Raw genomic sequence first — 13,614 nt, 5'->3', positions numbered from 1 at the left:
GCGTCTAGCAGCCTCTGAACTTGGTATATGATGCACAGACTTCCGCGGTTTCAAGGCCCGTCGTAATTAATGTAATTAACGTGGCGCTATGTGGGTGCAACAAACGGAGATGTGCTAGCCGGGCGTCCAGAAGCCCCACCCCACCTTACCTGTGCAATGACCTCAGGGTCCACGGGCCGATGGTTATTGAAGCTCTTTGACCTCCCTGCTGTCACTGTCTTCCGGATCTGTGGACTGTCCAGCCGATTCTTCAGGGACGAGTGGCGGCTGATGGAATTGAGGCTCCCATGCCCACTGATAGAACACTTATCTGGCCCTTCCTTGGGGAGACTCTGGCTCATGATGGGCTGGGAAGATGGGCGGCAGCTAGCCCCCACCCCCGGGGTGGCCGAGTCAGTCAGGGAACCGCTCAGCCCATGGCTGTCGCTCCGAAATGTTTTCCGGATACTCCCAGATTCTGGCCTCTTCCTTTGCCTTCAATCACAAACAGAAAGGGCAGCGTGATCAGGGATTTCTGTCCCTGAGGAAGCTAGGTCAGGAGTGAGAGAGGAGCAGGTGTTGACCTCCACGACTTCTGGGAGAAGAGGGACACACGGCACGTTCTCTCCTTGGCCTCACCTTCCCTTGCTTTCTATGTGTCTCTGTTCCCCTGCCACCCCCAACCTGGGCAAAGCAGAAACAGATACTTACTTGGTGGTCTTGAGCTTTGAGTTCTGGAGATGTAAGGTGCTGCCAGGAAAAATGTCTGATTAAGTTAAAGTTTCTAATGGAAGACAGATTCACAGAAAGGCCCCCTCCATTACCTGTTTTGAACAGAAACCTAAGAAACCTACCCAGGTAGGAGAAAATTCTCACCATCACCAAGAAGGCAAGAGGAGAACTGGTTTTTCCAAATTCTAGCATTTTCTTAGTCCAAGCACAAGATTGTGATCATTTTGGACTCAGGCAAGAGGCCGTTGTTGCTTCTTGGGCAGACATGGAAGAGAGTACTTTTCAGGAGGCTGCAGTGTGGCAGGGTCAGGGCCAAGTTTGTGCCTTTTCTTAGGGTGGAAATACATCTATGTGACCCTAAATCACCCAGTACTGGGCTGAACCCTGGCTCTGCGCGAGCTTCCTTCAGCCCGCTGAGATTCTCCCACAAGATGGCCTGGCAGAATCCTAGTAGCATGGGTGTTGCCTACTGCCGAATAATTTCATTTTTTTCCCTTGGAATCAGGTTCACAAGGATCTAATCTAAGAAGAAATCCGACTTCTGGTTTGGGCTGGCAGCTGGGCAGCTCTGATCTCGAAACCACTAAGGACCACGAAGGCCGAGGCAGGAGCTGAGGTGGAGGAAGGGAAGGGTAGGACTAAAGGTGGGGTGCTGGTCTATGTGGCCGAGCCAGTGTCCTAAGCCAGTCCTGGTCCTGTTCACGGGTCATTTCTTCTCCATGCGCTCCCTGCAGCTGCCTGCTCGGGCCATTAAGCCCTGGGCGTCAGCCACTCTTGAGCAGAAAGAGGATGTTCTCAGAGTCTTATAAGGCCCGGCCGAAATGGCTCTTCCCAGGTACCCCAAGTCCAAGGGCAGGCAGAAGCAATCACTCCCTCTTCTGTTCCTCTGTTCCTTCGGGGCTTCTGATGGTGCTGCTTTTTAGTCACCTGTCCATACAGCCTTTCCTTTGCCGGACTGAGTGCCGAGGCCCAGTACCCCCTTACTCATCTCTGAAAAACCAGCACGGGCGCTCGGTCCGACAGGGAGCCCTCACTCAATGTGTGAAACTAAATCGAACGCCACACCCAAATAACTCTTCGCTGATTTCCTTTTTCCACTTGAGGGTCGCTGACTCACAGAGCTCAAACTGCTGAGGAGGCAGCTTATGGAGCGGCCGGTGTGGGCCAGGTCTCTGGCCAGGCCCCGGGGACAGGAGAGGAAGGCAGAGTTCCTGGTTTCAAGATGCTCAGCCTGGTGGGTTATCCGAGTGCGGCCTCGGTCCTGGGAGAGACTAAAACTGCTGTGGGAGGACAGGACTCGGGCACCTAACTCAGGTCCCAAGGACCTCGGGGGTGGCAGATGGCTTTCCCCAAAGAGGTCAATCCTCGGGCTACGACTTGAAGGGAGAGGAGGAGCTGATCCGGGAGGAAGGGGGCAGCAGATGCAAAGATCCAGGGGTGTGAGAGAACCCGGGGCCTGGGAAAGGAGGGACGTGTGGGGCAGGCAGGGAGGCCTGGCAGGGCGGAGTCACTCCTCAGGGCAAGCACAGCCGGGGGCTGCCACTGGCCCACCGACTAGCTGGTGTCTGGGGAGCCCGTGTCCTCCGAGGACCCCATCCTGACGTCACCAGGTAAGGAGCTCAAGGGAACCACCCTGACTTTCCACCTGGTGTTCATCTTTTGACTATTTCAGCTATTATCCTGTACAATTTCTTGGTATAGATGGCATCAATCTCTGATGGCTTAGAAACATGTACCTAACTAATTATTTAACTCTCCCTCCACCAACCCCGCCTTGGTTTCTGGGTTAATTAGAGGCTTACCACCTTATGATGATAGGCTTATAATTAACACAGACTTGTAAATAAATAAGAAAATGTGATTAGTCCACAGTTACTTTTTACTAGCTCGGCCCTCCCAGCAGGGTACTGGGCTGGAGGGAAATAAATAAATTCCCCGTTCTTTTTTACTGGTCTGCCTTAAATCATACCTATGCTAAGTGAGCTGAATCAGCGACTTCACTAACTTGAGGGCCAAAGATGGAAAAGAGCCACGTGCCCCAACCACTCCCCCTGCTACCGGCTGGTTGGAAGAAAGCCAAGAGATCTGGGCGAGCTGGTGCAGTTTAAAAACAACAAGCATCTTTTATTCTCCTTCCAGTTTCAGTGTCCAGAGGCTACGGTTAACAGGTTTCCAATGTGCAAATCATTTCATTCCTCCAAAGCCAGAGGGGAATAAAAACTGTACATCATCTGCAATCCGTATTCATCAGGAAGGCCCTGGGGCTTGTCATCCCGCTGGCACTGGGCCAAGTTTCAGGGTCTGGCGGAAAGAGGTCTGCAGGCTTTGGGACTTGGTGTCTGGCCCCTTGAGATGAGATTAGTTCTCCAATAACCTGAAAGTCTCTAGGGGAGGCAGCAGCGCACGGGCGTGGAATCCCTCTAGCCGGCCAGATCGGGTGTGGGTGGAGTTAAGACCCTGGGATGGGGCTCACAGCCGCAATGAAAGCTGGGGCCAGAGTTAAGAGCCTGCCGGACAGGAATGGGAATCTGCAAAGGGACTAACAGGGGACGATGACACAGGGCTAAAGCAACAGGGAAAACACGGACAATTACTTCTACTGGTATGAAAGGGCAGAAAGGAGCTGGGGGTTAGGCAATGATGAAAGAGCTCAGGACAAAGCTTTCCTTGGGGGGCGGGGGCGGGCAGAGTGGTCTCCTTTCCTTGACGGAGCGAATGCCTGACAGAGCAGGAAACAGACACGGGGTCTCTCAGTAAACCCCTCTGGGGTCACGTGAGCCTAGTGGAAGACGCACACGAAGTTGGATCTTTGGACAGAAAAGGAAGGGCCAGGAAGACATCAAAGACTAGTATTTGGGGAAGTATTGGAAAAGAGAAGGCACCTCTGAGAAACAGTGCAAAACCAAGTTGCATAAAGGGACCAAAGCTTTGGTCAAGTTTTCATCATCAGCCGGGGCCCTACCGAGCTGAGGGACACTGCATGAGCCCAGGGTGGGGCGGCCTTCCACAGCAGGAGCCTGGGATCTGCAGGCAGGGCCTGGGGAAGCTTCCTCAGCCCTGTCCGCCCTGCAGCAGCGGTGAGCACATGCAGTGTTAGGGGGGCAGGGAGGTGCGGCACAGGCTTGGAGAGGGGCATGAGGCCGGAGGGTGAGGCTAGGGGTCACAAGGCATTCAGGGGAGCAGAAAATGAAAAGCAGAGCTTACTTGTTGATGTTTGCAAGATAAATATCGGCTACATGACCCCCACTGGGACAGCTGGCCCCCGCTCTGGCTGTCACCTTTTCTTCAGGTGGCTCAGAAATGACCTCAATGTCAGACTTGGGGCTGGACCTCTCCACGACACCGTCCTCGCTGAGGGAGAAGGGGCAGGCAGGCAGGGAGGAGGGGGAAACAACAACACAAAAAGCAGTGTTAAATCGGCGAGATGGCCCCCCAACACACACGCGACCCCCGCGACAGCTCTGAGGCAGCAGGGACACCTGGCTGGGCTAGCTCTGCGTGCAGAGGCAAGAAAGCTAAAGGCCTTCGGAGGGTCATTAAATAAATATAAATAATCCCGCTGCGTTCTGTGGGATGCTGTGCGGCCGCCACAAGGCTGAGCTAGAGGACACCTGGATTCGAGGCATCTGCCTTCGACCCCTCGCTGCTTTCCCGGGACGGCTGTGCCGGGGCAACCTCCTGGAGAAGGAGGCTGCCAGTCCAGAGTGCGGTTTATCTGTTGAGGTCTCGAGCACTGAGGGCCAGGACAGGCTGCTCTGCGCTGGCCCTGGAGATGCCGGCGTTGAGGCAGGACACCACCACACTCGGTCGTCGCGCATCGAGCCCCGCTTAGAGCGTCCAAGCCGCTCCCAGGTCATTCCACTGCTCTCCCGGCCCCTCTGGCTACTGATGACAAGGAAAGCCCCTTCTCCCCCACAATTCATCTTCTCTCGGTCCCGTAGTGAAGTCAAAATGCTAAATTTGGGAGGGTCCTGTCCACGCACAGATGGCCACCAGGTTTGCGATGTTATCAACAGAGGGAGGATCTCCCTGCAGAACGAGCCGGGGAGAGGCTGGGAGGGTGCAGACTCACTCAGGATATCAACCTTTAAAAAATAATATTAAGGGAAGGACTAAAAACACGGACAGTATCAGCATCACATCCAAGGGCAGGGAGTCGGGGGCAGAGGCAGGGCAAAGGGGCAAGGAGGCAGGCTGGGGCTGGCGGGGGGGGGGGGATCACGGGGGCGGAGGGGGGAAAAGTGCTCCTGCCCCAGAGACTTTGCTTTAAAGAGCGGGGAGCCACCCGACAGCCCAGCTGATGAAGTCTCTCTGGGCCCGGTTCACATGCCCTTTGCTCCCCGAAGTCCTTTCCCCTCCTCTCCCTGTTTTTCCCCACGTCAGCCTCATCTGGGTTAAATGAACTGGCTCGTTTCCACCAGGCCGCTTGAGCTAGATCTCTCCTAGAAAAGCAATGCATCATTTTCATTTGCAAGGGGAAAAGCGCCATCAGTGGCCCAACTGGTTGGGATGAGCCTAGTTTTGGGTTTTTTTGTTTTGTTTTGTTTTGTTTTTAAAAAGAAAAGAAGTACAAATGTTTTCCCACTCTGAGCTTTCCAGAACGGAAATGTAAGTGGTCAAACAATAACCCCTCATTACCACTCATCAGGTTTAAGTGTGGATGAGCAGGAGGGCTGGGAAGTTTCCAAAATGACTAGCAGGGTGGTGGGTGGGTAGCGAGCGACTCGCAGGGGGAAGAGATGAGAGAAACAGTCCTCCACGGAGTCTGCGTGGGGTCCTTCAGGGATGGGGTGGGCTTCCCCTGAGGGTCGGTCTCTCTCACCCTCCTCCGGAGCCAGAAATAAAGTCTCTCTCCCACGGCGCAGCCGGGGATGCCTAGAGGGGCAGGGGACCCAACGTACGTGTCTTGGACCACGATGTACTGATGGGGGATGAGTCCGTCCATGCCGTTGTGCCGGCCTTCCCACCAGTCATCAGAGGCCCGCTGGTAAAGCAGCAGGGATGCCCCCTTCTTGAAGGACAGTTCTCGGGCTGTCCGGCCCACGTAGTCAAACTTGGCAATGGCCTCGATGGGCTCACACTCTGAGAAGGGCAGAAAAGAAGGAAACACATGTTGTTGGGACCCAGAGGCTCAGGAAACTGGGCGGAAAAGCCCACTTAGCTGAACTTACACAGGTGGGAAGATAACCTGGTGTGAGAACTAAGCCACGGAGGCCCGACGGCTGAGGCCGGGATCCCCGTGCGGACTGCACCGTCACCCCGAAAGCACGTGTGCGCCCTTTCCTGCCTTTGGTCATGCTGCTCCCCCCACCCGGAAGCGCCTCCTCTCTCATCCTCCTGACGAAGCACACTGAGTCACAACTGAAACAGCATCATTAAGACACAAAACAATACAAAGAATACTTTATTCTCTCGGCAGTTTTCCGTGCAAAAACGAACCACACGTGCGTGGCGGGAGTCTCGTCCTGCTTGGACACAGTGTGTCTCCTGGGAGAGCGCGTCATGCTGCCCAATAGGCTGAGCCTCGCTCAGGGCAAATGGGAACTTCTTTGGTGCGTCCACAGCTCATAGCGCCAAACCCTATCGCTGACCTTGTCCTGCTGCATTTATAAGCTCTTTTCTGATCATAAAATAACTCCATTAATTGCAGAACATTTATCATACTGTACTCTCAATACAATCAATTTTATTTATACTATCCATTCCCCCTAGAAGACCATGAGCTTTTAATCTTTGTAAGGAGAAAATAACTCAAACAATCTACTTTCCAGCAAAATACAGAATACAGAAATATATTTTGTAGCTAATACAGGGTTAAATGGACATAAAAGTCATTTGAAAATTAAAAAGGGGTTTACAAAGGCAGTGACTTTTTATTTTTGGGTGAGCTTCGGTCTCCTCTGCATAAAAAAAGTACCTTTTTCATGAGCTTGTTAGGAGGAGTCATTAATCAGCAATTTGTAAAAGCACTAAGAACAGGGCGGGTCTACAGTGAGCGAGGCGGTGCACACATTAGCCCTGATTCTTAGTGTATCGTCATTACCATCATCTGCGCTGAGTGGCAGGGGGAAGGTCAGAGAGCAAGAAGGCTTCCAGAAACCTGGACCCTGAGGTTAAAGCCGGTATTCCAAGGCCTGGACATCAGACTGCCTATAGGCAGGCCCAGGCCCAGCCAGCGTGATCAGTGGGCCTGCTCCGGGAGAGGCAGGCCTGGAGGTTTCTCTCCAGGAGGCCCACCAGAGAAGGCCTAGCTAAATATCCCATCTCAGTTCTGTACAGCCTTGGGCATATCACTTGACCTCTTTGGCCTCTGTCTGCTCAGCTGTAATAGTGGGTGGCTCTCTTTCACTAGGATTAAGAGATAAGGCCTACAAAGCTTCTAGCAGGGACCAATTTCCCTCCTTTACCTGCTCCCCTCCTGTAATGGGGAAGATTATCATACTGATCCATCTGACTTCGGCATCCAAATAAGCAGCCCTAATTTTTTTTCCTTCTCCTCTAAAAAGCTGGCCTAGGATTGTAGAATTCACAGCGAGGCAGAAAGCAGGGAAGGCTCCAAAGACTGTGCCATTTCATTCTTGTGCCCAGAAAATTCTGAGGCCCCTTGTCAGCTGTTGAGTCTTCCAAGAGCCCAAGGGGTCCAGGAATGAAGGCGCGGAACTAACTGTTGGAAGGAGGGACGGCGTGCTGGCTGGACAGACCCTAATAAATCATGGGCGCTGCCGAGGAGCCGGCGGTGACAGCTGCACATCCCACCTCATGATGCACACCGCCAGGCTGCTCAGTGCTCACATGTCTGTACTTTGGAAAGGGTCAATTTTTCCAGTCGGCAGGCGTGAAAGCGTGTGGTTTCTGCATCCTGAGTCCCACTCCCCTCTGGCCTGCTTCTCTTGGGCTCTTGGCACCAGCTTCTCTATTCCCCAGGCCTATGGTTTTCTCAAATGAGCTCTCCTTGACTTTGGTCTCCAGCTGCCTGGCCAGAGTCTAGGCTGGGGGACCAACACCACGCCTGGGAGGCAGGCAGGCGAGACAAGGAGCTTGAAGGTGGGTGAGGGGCAGCGAGAAGGGGCAAGAAGCTTTAAAGGCTCTGCAAGGTCCAGCGCTCCATCTCCGCTTTAGCACAGAGACCATTCTTGAGAAGGTGGGCTGTCACTCCAGGAAAGGGAAGGAATGAAAACTAGACAGGAGAGCCCCCTGCCTGTCTTCAGGGGGCTGCTGAGCAGCAAGGTGCACTGGGAGCACAGGCTATATAATCCTTTCCTTCCACTTCACCGTCCTCATCCCCCCCCCCCCCCCGCCACAATCCCGTGGCCCAGCTGTCCTGGAAGTAGCGCCCCCTACCGTCATCACTCGTATGGTGCTCTGTGGTCACGTCCTGGGTTGAGTCCTCAGCCGAGGTGGTCTCTCCATGAGGGCTGTCACTGCAACAGAAGCAAGAGACATGGGGACCTCAGCCCCTCGCTGACCAAACTCTTGTCTTCTCCTTCACGCAGCTTCCTTGGAGCAAGGGCATGGAAGCCCTCTCACGCTTTCCACCTCTGGACTGCTCCCGATGATGATGGTAAAACACAAGGCTCCCGAGGTTCTCTAGTCGCTCCTGCAAAAACTATTTGAGACTGCCTGGGGCTTAGAATATCCTGAGACAGAGGGAACCCTTTTTGAACTTACAGAATAAGTCTTTTTGAAAATACAGAGCAATTCAACCCCTCAAGGGCTGTTTTGGGTGAACTAGTCCCTGGAGGTAGCCCATGGAAGAAAACACTAGGCTTTTGCCAGGGACACGACAGGACCTGAAAACCAGCCCTGACACTCCGTAGCTGTGGGACCCTGGGCAAGGGACGGAATCTCTTTAAGCCTCAGCCACCTAAGGTTGATGGTCTGAGGCTAGTGGTCTGTAAAATGTCACAGCGTCGCCAGAAGATTCACTGAGACCTGACACAGTGGTCCGTAAGCGGTCTTCCTTTCCTTCTTTCTCATTTTGCTTATGTCTCTAGGCTTTGTGGTTTGGTCTTGCGTGGGTGAGAGAGTGGGAGGTGAGTCAGAGGGAGACGAAGGGTCTGCTGTGGGCCGGACTCTGCGAGAGGGCAGGGCATGGAAGCCGGTCAGGTTCTTCAATGGTTTATGGAGTCTAAAATCATCCAGGGTTGAGAAATGAGACTGGTCAGGGAAGCTCCCGGGAAAACCATTTCCACTCCTGGTCTCCTGCCTTGTGGACATTAGAGTGGATGGAGATGGGCACCAGGAAATTCTAACTTCCTGAGAAACAGACCAAACTCCCATTCATTGCTAAAGCTTCTTTCTCTGGCAGTTGGTAGTAACAAGAGAGCCTTTCCAGGCAATTCTATGGAAGCATTAATTACCATCTCCTCTACCCACCCCCTGGCTTCACGATTCCTACCTTTGAGCCTATAGCTTTCCCTCCCCTTGGAACAGGGACAGGTCTTTCACTCCAGAAGGTTCCTCAAAGACCAGGGGACCAGTTCAGAAGTCAGTTCCAAGGAGGCTCTCCAGAATCCAGAGAACTTTCTGGGAGAGCATCAATAGGATTCCTCCTTTTTTATTTTTATTTTTTTTAATTTTTTAACCATTTCCTAAGCACTTAACTACCAGCAAGGCACTGCTCCAAGCGCATTACGTGAACTAATTTGTTCATTACAACAACCCTATGAGACAGGTAATCTTGGTTTCCCATTCTATAGATGTGGAAACTAAGCCGCAGAGCAGCGATGTAATTTTCCTGAGACCACAAAGGTAGGATGTGGCAGATGAGTGTGGGAATGAAAGAAGGCAGGAAGGAAGGAAGACCCAGAGAGTCCTCCTTATCAATAAATGTGGACACAATTTTTCACTGTTTACTGGGCCAAAAACTCTGATGAGCTTCATGATATCTAGAAGCCCTCGGGCATACAGGACAAAGGCTCAGTTTCCTCCAGAGTTGCAAGTGTAGTTACGTGGCCATCCACAAAGGCAGCAATTCTCCAACTTCAGGGAGTCCTGGACAGCTTGTTACAAGTGCACTAGCTCACCCCCAGAGTTTCTAAGTCTCGAGGGCCGGGCGGAGCTGGAATGTCTATATTCCTTGCCAGTGCTATGTCACGTAGGTGTTGTTGGTCCAAAGACTCCGCTTGGAAAACCACTGCTCTAACAGAAAGGCGAGATGATGCCTTTACTAGGCCCCTGGTAGCTCTGGAATTCTATGCTTGACTCCACATCCACATGCTGGCCACATCGCAAGTCCGCGGACACCTGCGGTCTGCAGAGGCCCCGCAGGCCGAACAGCAGGCAGTCCCAGGGAACTGGATTCTAGCTGCAGCGCTTGGTAAGCGAGATGAAGGGGGACTGCCCTCTCCTCTTCACAGCTACGGGGAGGCCAAGTGGCCAGCAGGTCCCTCTCCCTGGCTCTTCCGGTCTCCCGGCCACTCTCCAGGATTCTCAGGCTCTAGACCCCTTCCACCACCCCCCTCCCTGCCGCCCGACCCTTCATCCATCTTAGCTCGCTTCCCTGGCACTTCTTTCTCCTCTTAAAGAAGAGAGGCTGGGAGCCTTCTGAGTGGGTGAGTCCAGCGGTCAGATGGTCCTTCTTACCCAAGGTCACCTCCTCTTGGCCCTCGGGTGCTTTGCCTCCCACCCAGTCTGCGGTAGTAACATCCCCTCACTGATCTTGCTGTTTGTCCAGAGGCTGCTAATGATAGTGGGATGCACAACAGTGGAGGGTGGGGGCGGGCAGGGGGGCTGTTCCCTGTGAGTCACCCCTGCAGTGACTCTGTCTGCTCCCCTGGGCTGGGACTGGGGGAACAGGGCTTGGGGGGGGGGGGGCTCCGTGTCCAGGGATCGGCCCTGAGATATTTGAGACGTGAGGGCACTCTTTGGGAGGAAGATAAAGCAGGCCCTGGGAGCACTACTTCCACAGCTTTTCAACCCTCCTGAGAGAGAACCCGATGCTCCAAGTCATATGCCCAAGGACAGCTCCCTGGAGCTCATCAGCTTGTAGGCTGAGACCTGAACGACTGCCCCCATCCCCAGCAAGCATCTGTCAGTGACGGAAAGCTTTCTCTCCGAGCTGGCAAATGTGGGCTTCTCCAGCTCGGACCCGGGTGCTGGGATCTGCGCGACAGCCAACAAGACCAAAGCCAGGGGTGTCAGTGGTATTTTTACATTCACGGACACATGAATATCACGTTCTTCACTCAGGCAGGAGGCTGTTCCGTGGTGATCAGAGAGAAGCATGGGCCCACTGGCCTCTAATGAAGTCAACAAACTCCCCCTCCTCCTCTTGCCTCAGTGGGTAGCAATGGGGCTGCTGAACTGTTTCCAGATGTTGCGTTCAGGCGGAATCCGATTTGCGCTGGCTCATGCTTTTAGCTCAGGCTGAAGCACCATTTGATGGGGAACATGCGAGGGGATGGGGGGGAGGGGAGGGATGTTAAGGAGTGAAAGACAGAGATGGTTGCCTTTGTGTGTGATGGGAAAATGACATGTCAGTAATACCCCCGGGGTTTAGTGTGGGGTCCTGGATGGTGTCCTGTACTAAGACGTGTCAAGGTTGGAATCCCCACTCCTAAAGTGGCCTGAAAGATTGTCACTGGCCTCTCTGGGCTACAGTGACTCTATCTGTAGTATGGAAAGAGTAATTTGCTAATTGTCTAACAGAAGGATCTAGTAAAGATGCGCCCTAGGGATTCCTTTTACATCTCTGTTCCCAGCCTCGGTCATGAAAAACCTCGCCCCGCAGGATTTAATCTCGCTTTAGGGTGGAAGTATGCCTAATCTGCCAAAAACAGAACTCACCCCTTTTCTTCACAAATTTCTGCGATCATTCTAAATTATCATTGTATAAACTCACAGTGAGGGAACGATGCCTCATACCTTATAGGCATGAGGCATAAGAAAGAAATTCTTCTTTCTGGGACCCGGGGTTGTGTCTCTCATGACACACAGCCCAGAGCAGGAGCCTGAGAGACACTGCTGACTGATGAGCAGCTGTTCTAAATACAACTTTATAAATTTTCCTCTCCTGGAGATTATTAACATTCCTATTATTGCTGTCATTATTTTCCAGAATGGTTCCTCACCACTGAGAACGCATAAGAAACAGGAAGGTGGCACCAAAAGGCACTTACTCCACACGTCGGGCTGAGGCAGGACACTGCCCGAACCACCCCACCCCCCAGATCCCGGCAGCTTGAAGTGGGAGGCTGAGAGGCTCCGGGTGTTTCCCTTGGGTCTCGCTTGGCCATCTGGCCCCCATACCCAGGGTGCACCAGGGATACCCCCCACACCGCCTCCAGCCCAGAGCCCCCTACCAGTAGTCCTCCGTGCTTCCTCCTCTGCTGTAGACGGGGCCCTCCAGCTCCCTGGGGGTTGGGAAGATGTTCTCATGCTGGATGATGGTGGTTTTGATCAGCTCGTTCACGTGGGCTTGGCAGGACACCTGGTCGTGGCCCTCGGGCACTGACATCAGTGAGGGCCCGAAGCAGATGGCGAGGTTGTAGGGGTCCATCATGTTCTCTTCACTGAACTGTGATAAACTGGAGGAGAAGGGAAAGGGGCAAGTTGGAAAGCACTCGCATGAATGCTCAGAGAACACAATCAGGGGAGGCACTGCCAAGAGCAAGAGCAGAAGTTCCACAAACTGCCACCTGCTTTTCTGGGCATGGGAGCCCTTCTAGAAAGTCCGCAGGGAGAAGACGGTGACCGGTCATTCAGGAGCCACCTCCTAGCGGGCCTCACCCCTCCTCTCTCACCAGCTCCTCTTTCAAATTCTACTTGCCAGCCCACCACCACCCTCGCTCCACACCTTCTCGGCCAGCTCTCCCCGCCTTGAGAACACACCACTCCATAGAGTGGGGACAACTCCCACACACCAACCCACTAAGCTGCCGGAGCAGATGGAGACCCTCAGGCTGCCCTCATAATGACACGGTCAGAAGACGCAGGCGTCGTGCGCTGTGTACCTTCCTGCAGAGCAAAATAATCAAATTACTAGGGATCTTCCATTCTGAGCTCTAGACTTATTAAAAAAATTCGCCAACCGATTAGCTTTTGTATTCCATTAAGCAAGTGAATTTCTTTCTGGAAGCTAATGTAATTGTTTTTCATTTCCATAATATCCTCTACTATTACAATCAGGATTTATTCAGGAAAAGGTCAGCATGATGCTTAGTGTCTGCTCAGGCCTCCTCTGGATGCAGTCTGACTTCGTTATTGGCTATTTCGCCGGGCAACTGGCCCTTCCCAGGCAGCAGCTGCTCTGGCCACACCTCTAACCTTGGCCAAGGACCCGAGCCCTTCAGTGAGCTGCTGGGCCTCACTGGCCCCCACTGGTCTCTGTTCACCCAGGTGGAAGGCTTGACCAGCTCCATACGTGCACCCCCAGCCCCCAGCCCCAGGTTGTAGAGCTGTGAGCTCTGCTAAGGAGTTCTGCCTCCTCCATGGGCCTCAGCAGGCGGTCCCCAGCACCTGATTCTGACAGATCTGAGGAGAACCCAAAGCCCTCTGATGCTGAACCAGAGGCCCGAGGCCCCGCTGCCTTCATCTGCATGGGTGTTGTTCAGAACTGGACAGAGTTCATTTCTAGCGGATCCCGCCCCCCAGATTCCAATTACCAAGCTGGCCTCTCTCTAACCCAGTGGTTCTCTCCTCTACTGCAGATTTGCATACATCCCCTGTCCACCTTACAGAAGCAATACCATGGATGCAAACAGCTGTTCTGGGGAGAAAATGGTCGCGGTTGAGAGTCACTCTTCTCCAGGACCTAGTCAAATGCAGGGAGGCCAGCCATGGGTGAGGTTATGGGTCTCAGGGGTGGGGCTGCTTCACAGAAGATCTGAAAGTTTGAATTGCATAAGCCTCCCCCCCTGCTCCTGAGTTAAAAGAGAGCCGAGATTCAGAAAAGACGGGGAG

The 13,614-nt window shown here is 53.4% G+C and overlaps 1 protein-coding gene across 12 annotated transcripts in view; it reads right to left on the bottom strand.

Annotated features, from left to right (window-relative positions):
* SRGAP2 (SLIT-ROBO Rho GTPase activating protein 2) overlaps positions 1-13,614 on the bottom strand; it is a 230,524-nt gene that overhangs the window by 5,239 nt on the left and 211,671 nt on the right. For 5 of the 12 annotated variants that reach the window (XM_082702144.1, XM_082702139.1, XM_082702145.1 and 2 more), the window contains exons 18-22: positions 12,015-12,239; positions 8,053-8,132; positions 5,613-5,793; positions 3,916-4,062; positions 150-474 (exon numbers count right to left, since the gene is read on the bottom strand). In XM_082702144.1, the coding sequence (XP_082558270.1) occupies positions 150-474; positions 3,916-4,062; positions 5,613-5,793; positions 8,053-8,132; positions 12,015-12,239 (958 nt within the window). Of the gene's footprint in view, positions 1-149; positions 475-2,809; positions 3,491-3,915; positions 4,797-5,612; positions 5,794-8,052; positions 8,133-12,014; positions 12,240-13,614 lie in introns of those variants that run through there. The other 7 variants (XM_082702146.1, XM_082702148.1, XM_082702147.1 and 4 more) reach the window with 5 other exon arrangements.

The sequence above is a fragment of the Mustela nivalis genome (genome assembly GCF_964662115.1).
Source record: "Mustela nivalis genome assembly, chromosome: 16".
Classification (NCBI taxonomy): domain Eukaryota; kingdom Metazoa; phylum Chordata; class Mammalia; order Carnivora; family Mustelidae; genus Mustela; species Mustela nivalis.
The sequence above is the reverse complement of the archived record's forward strand: the minus strand, read 5'-3'. Positions and strand labels throughout refer to the sequence as shown.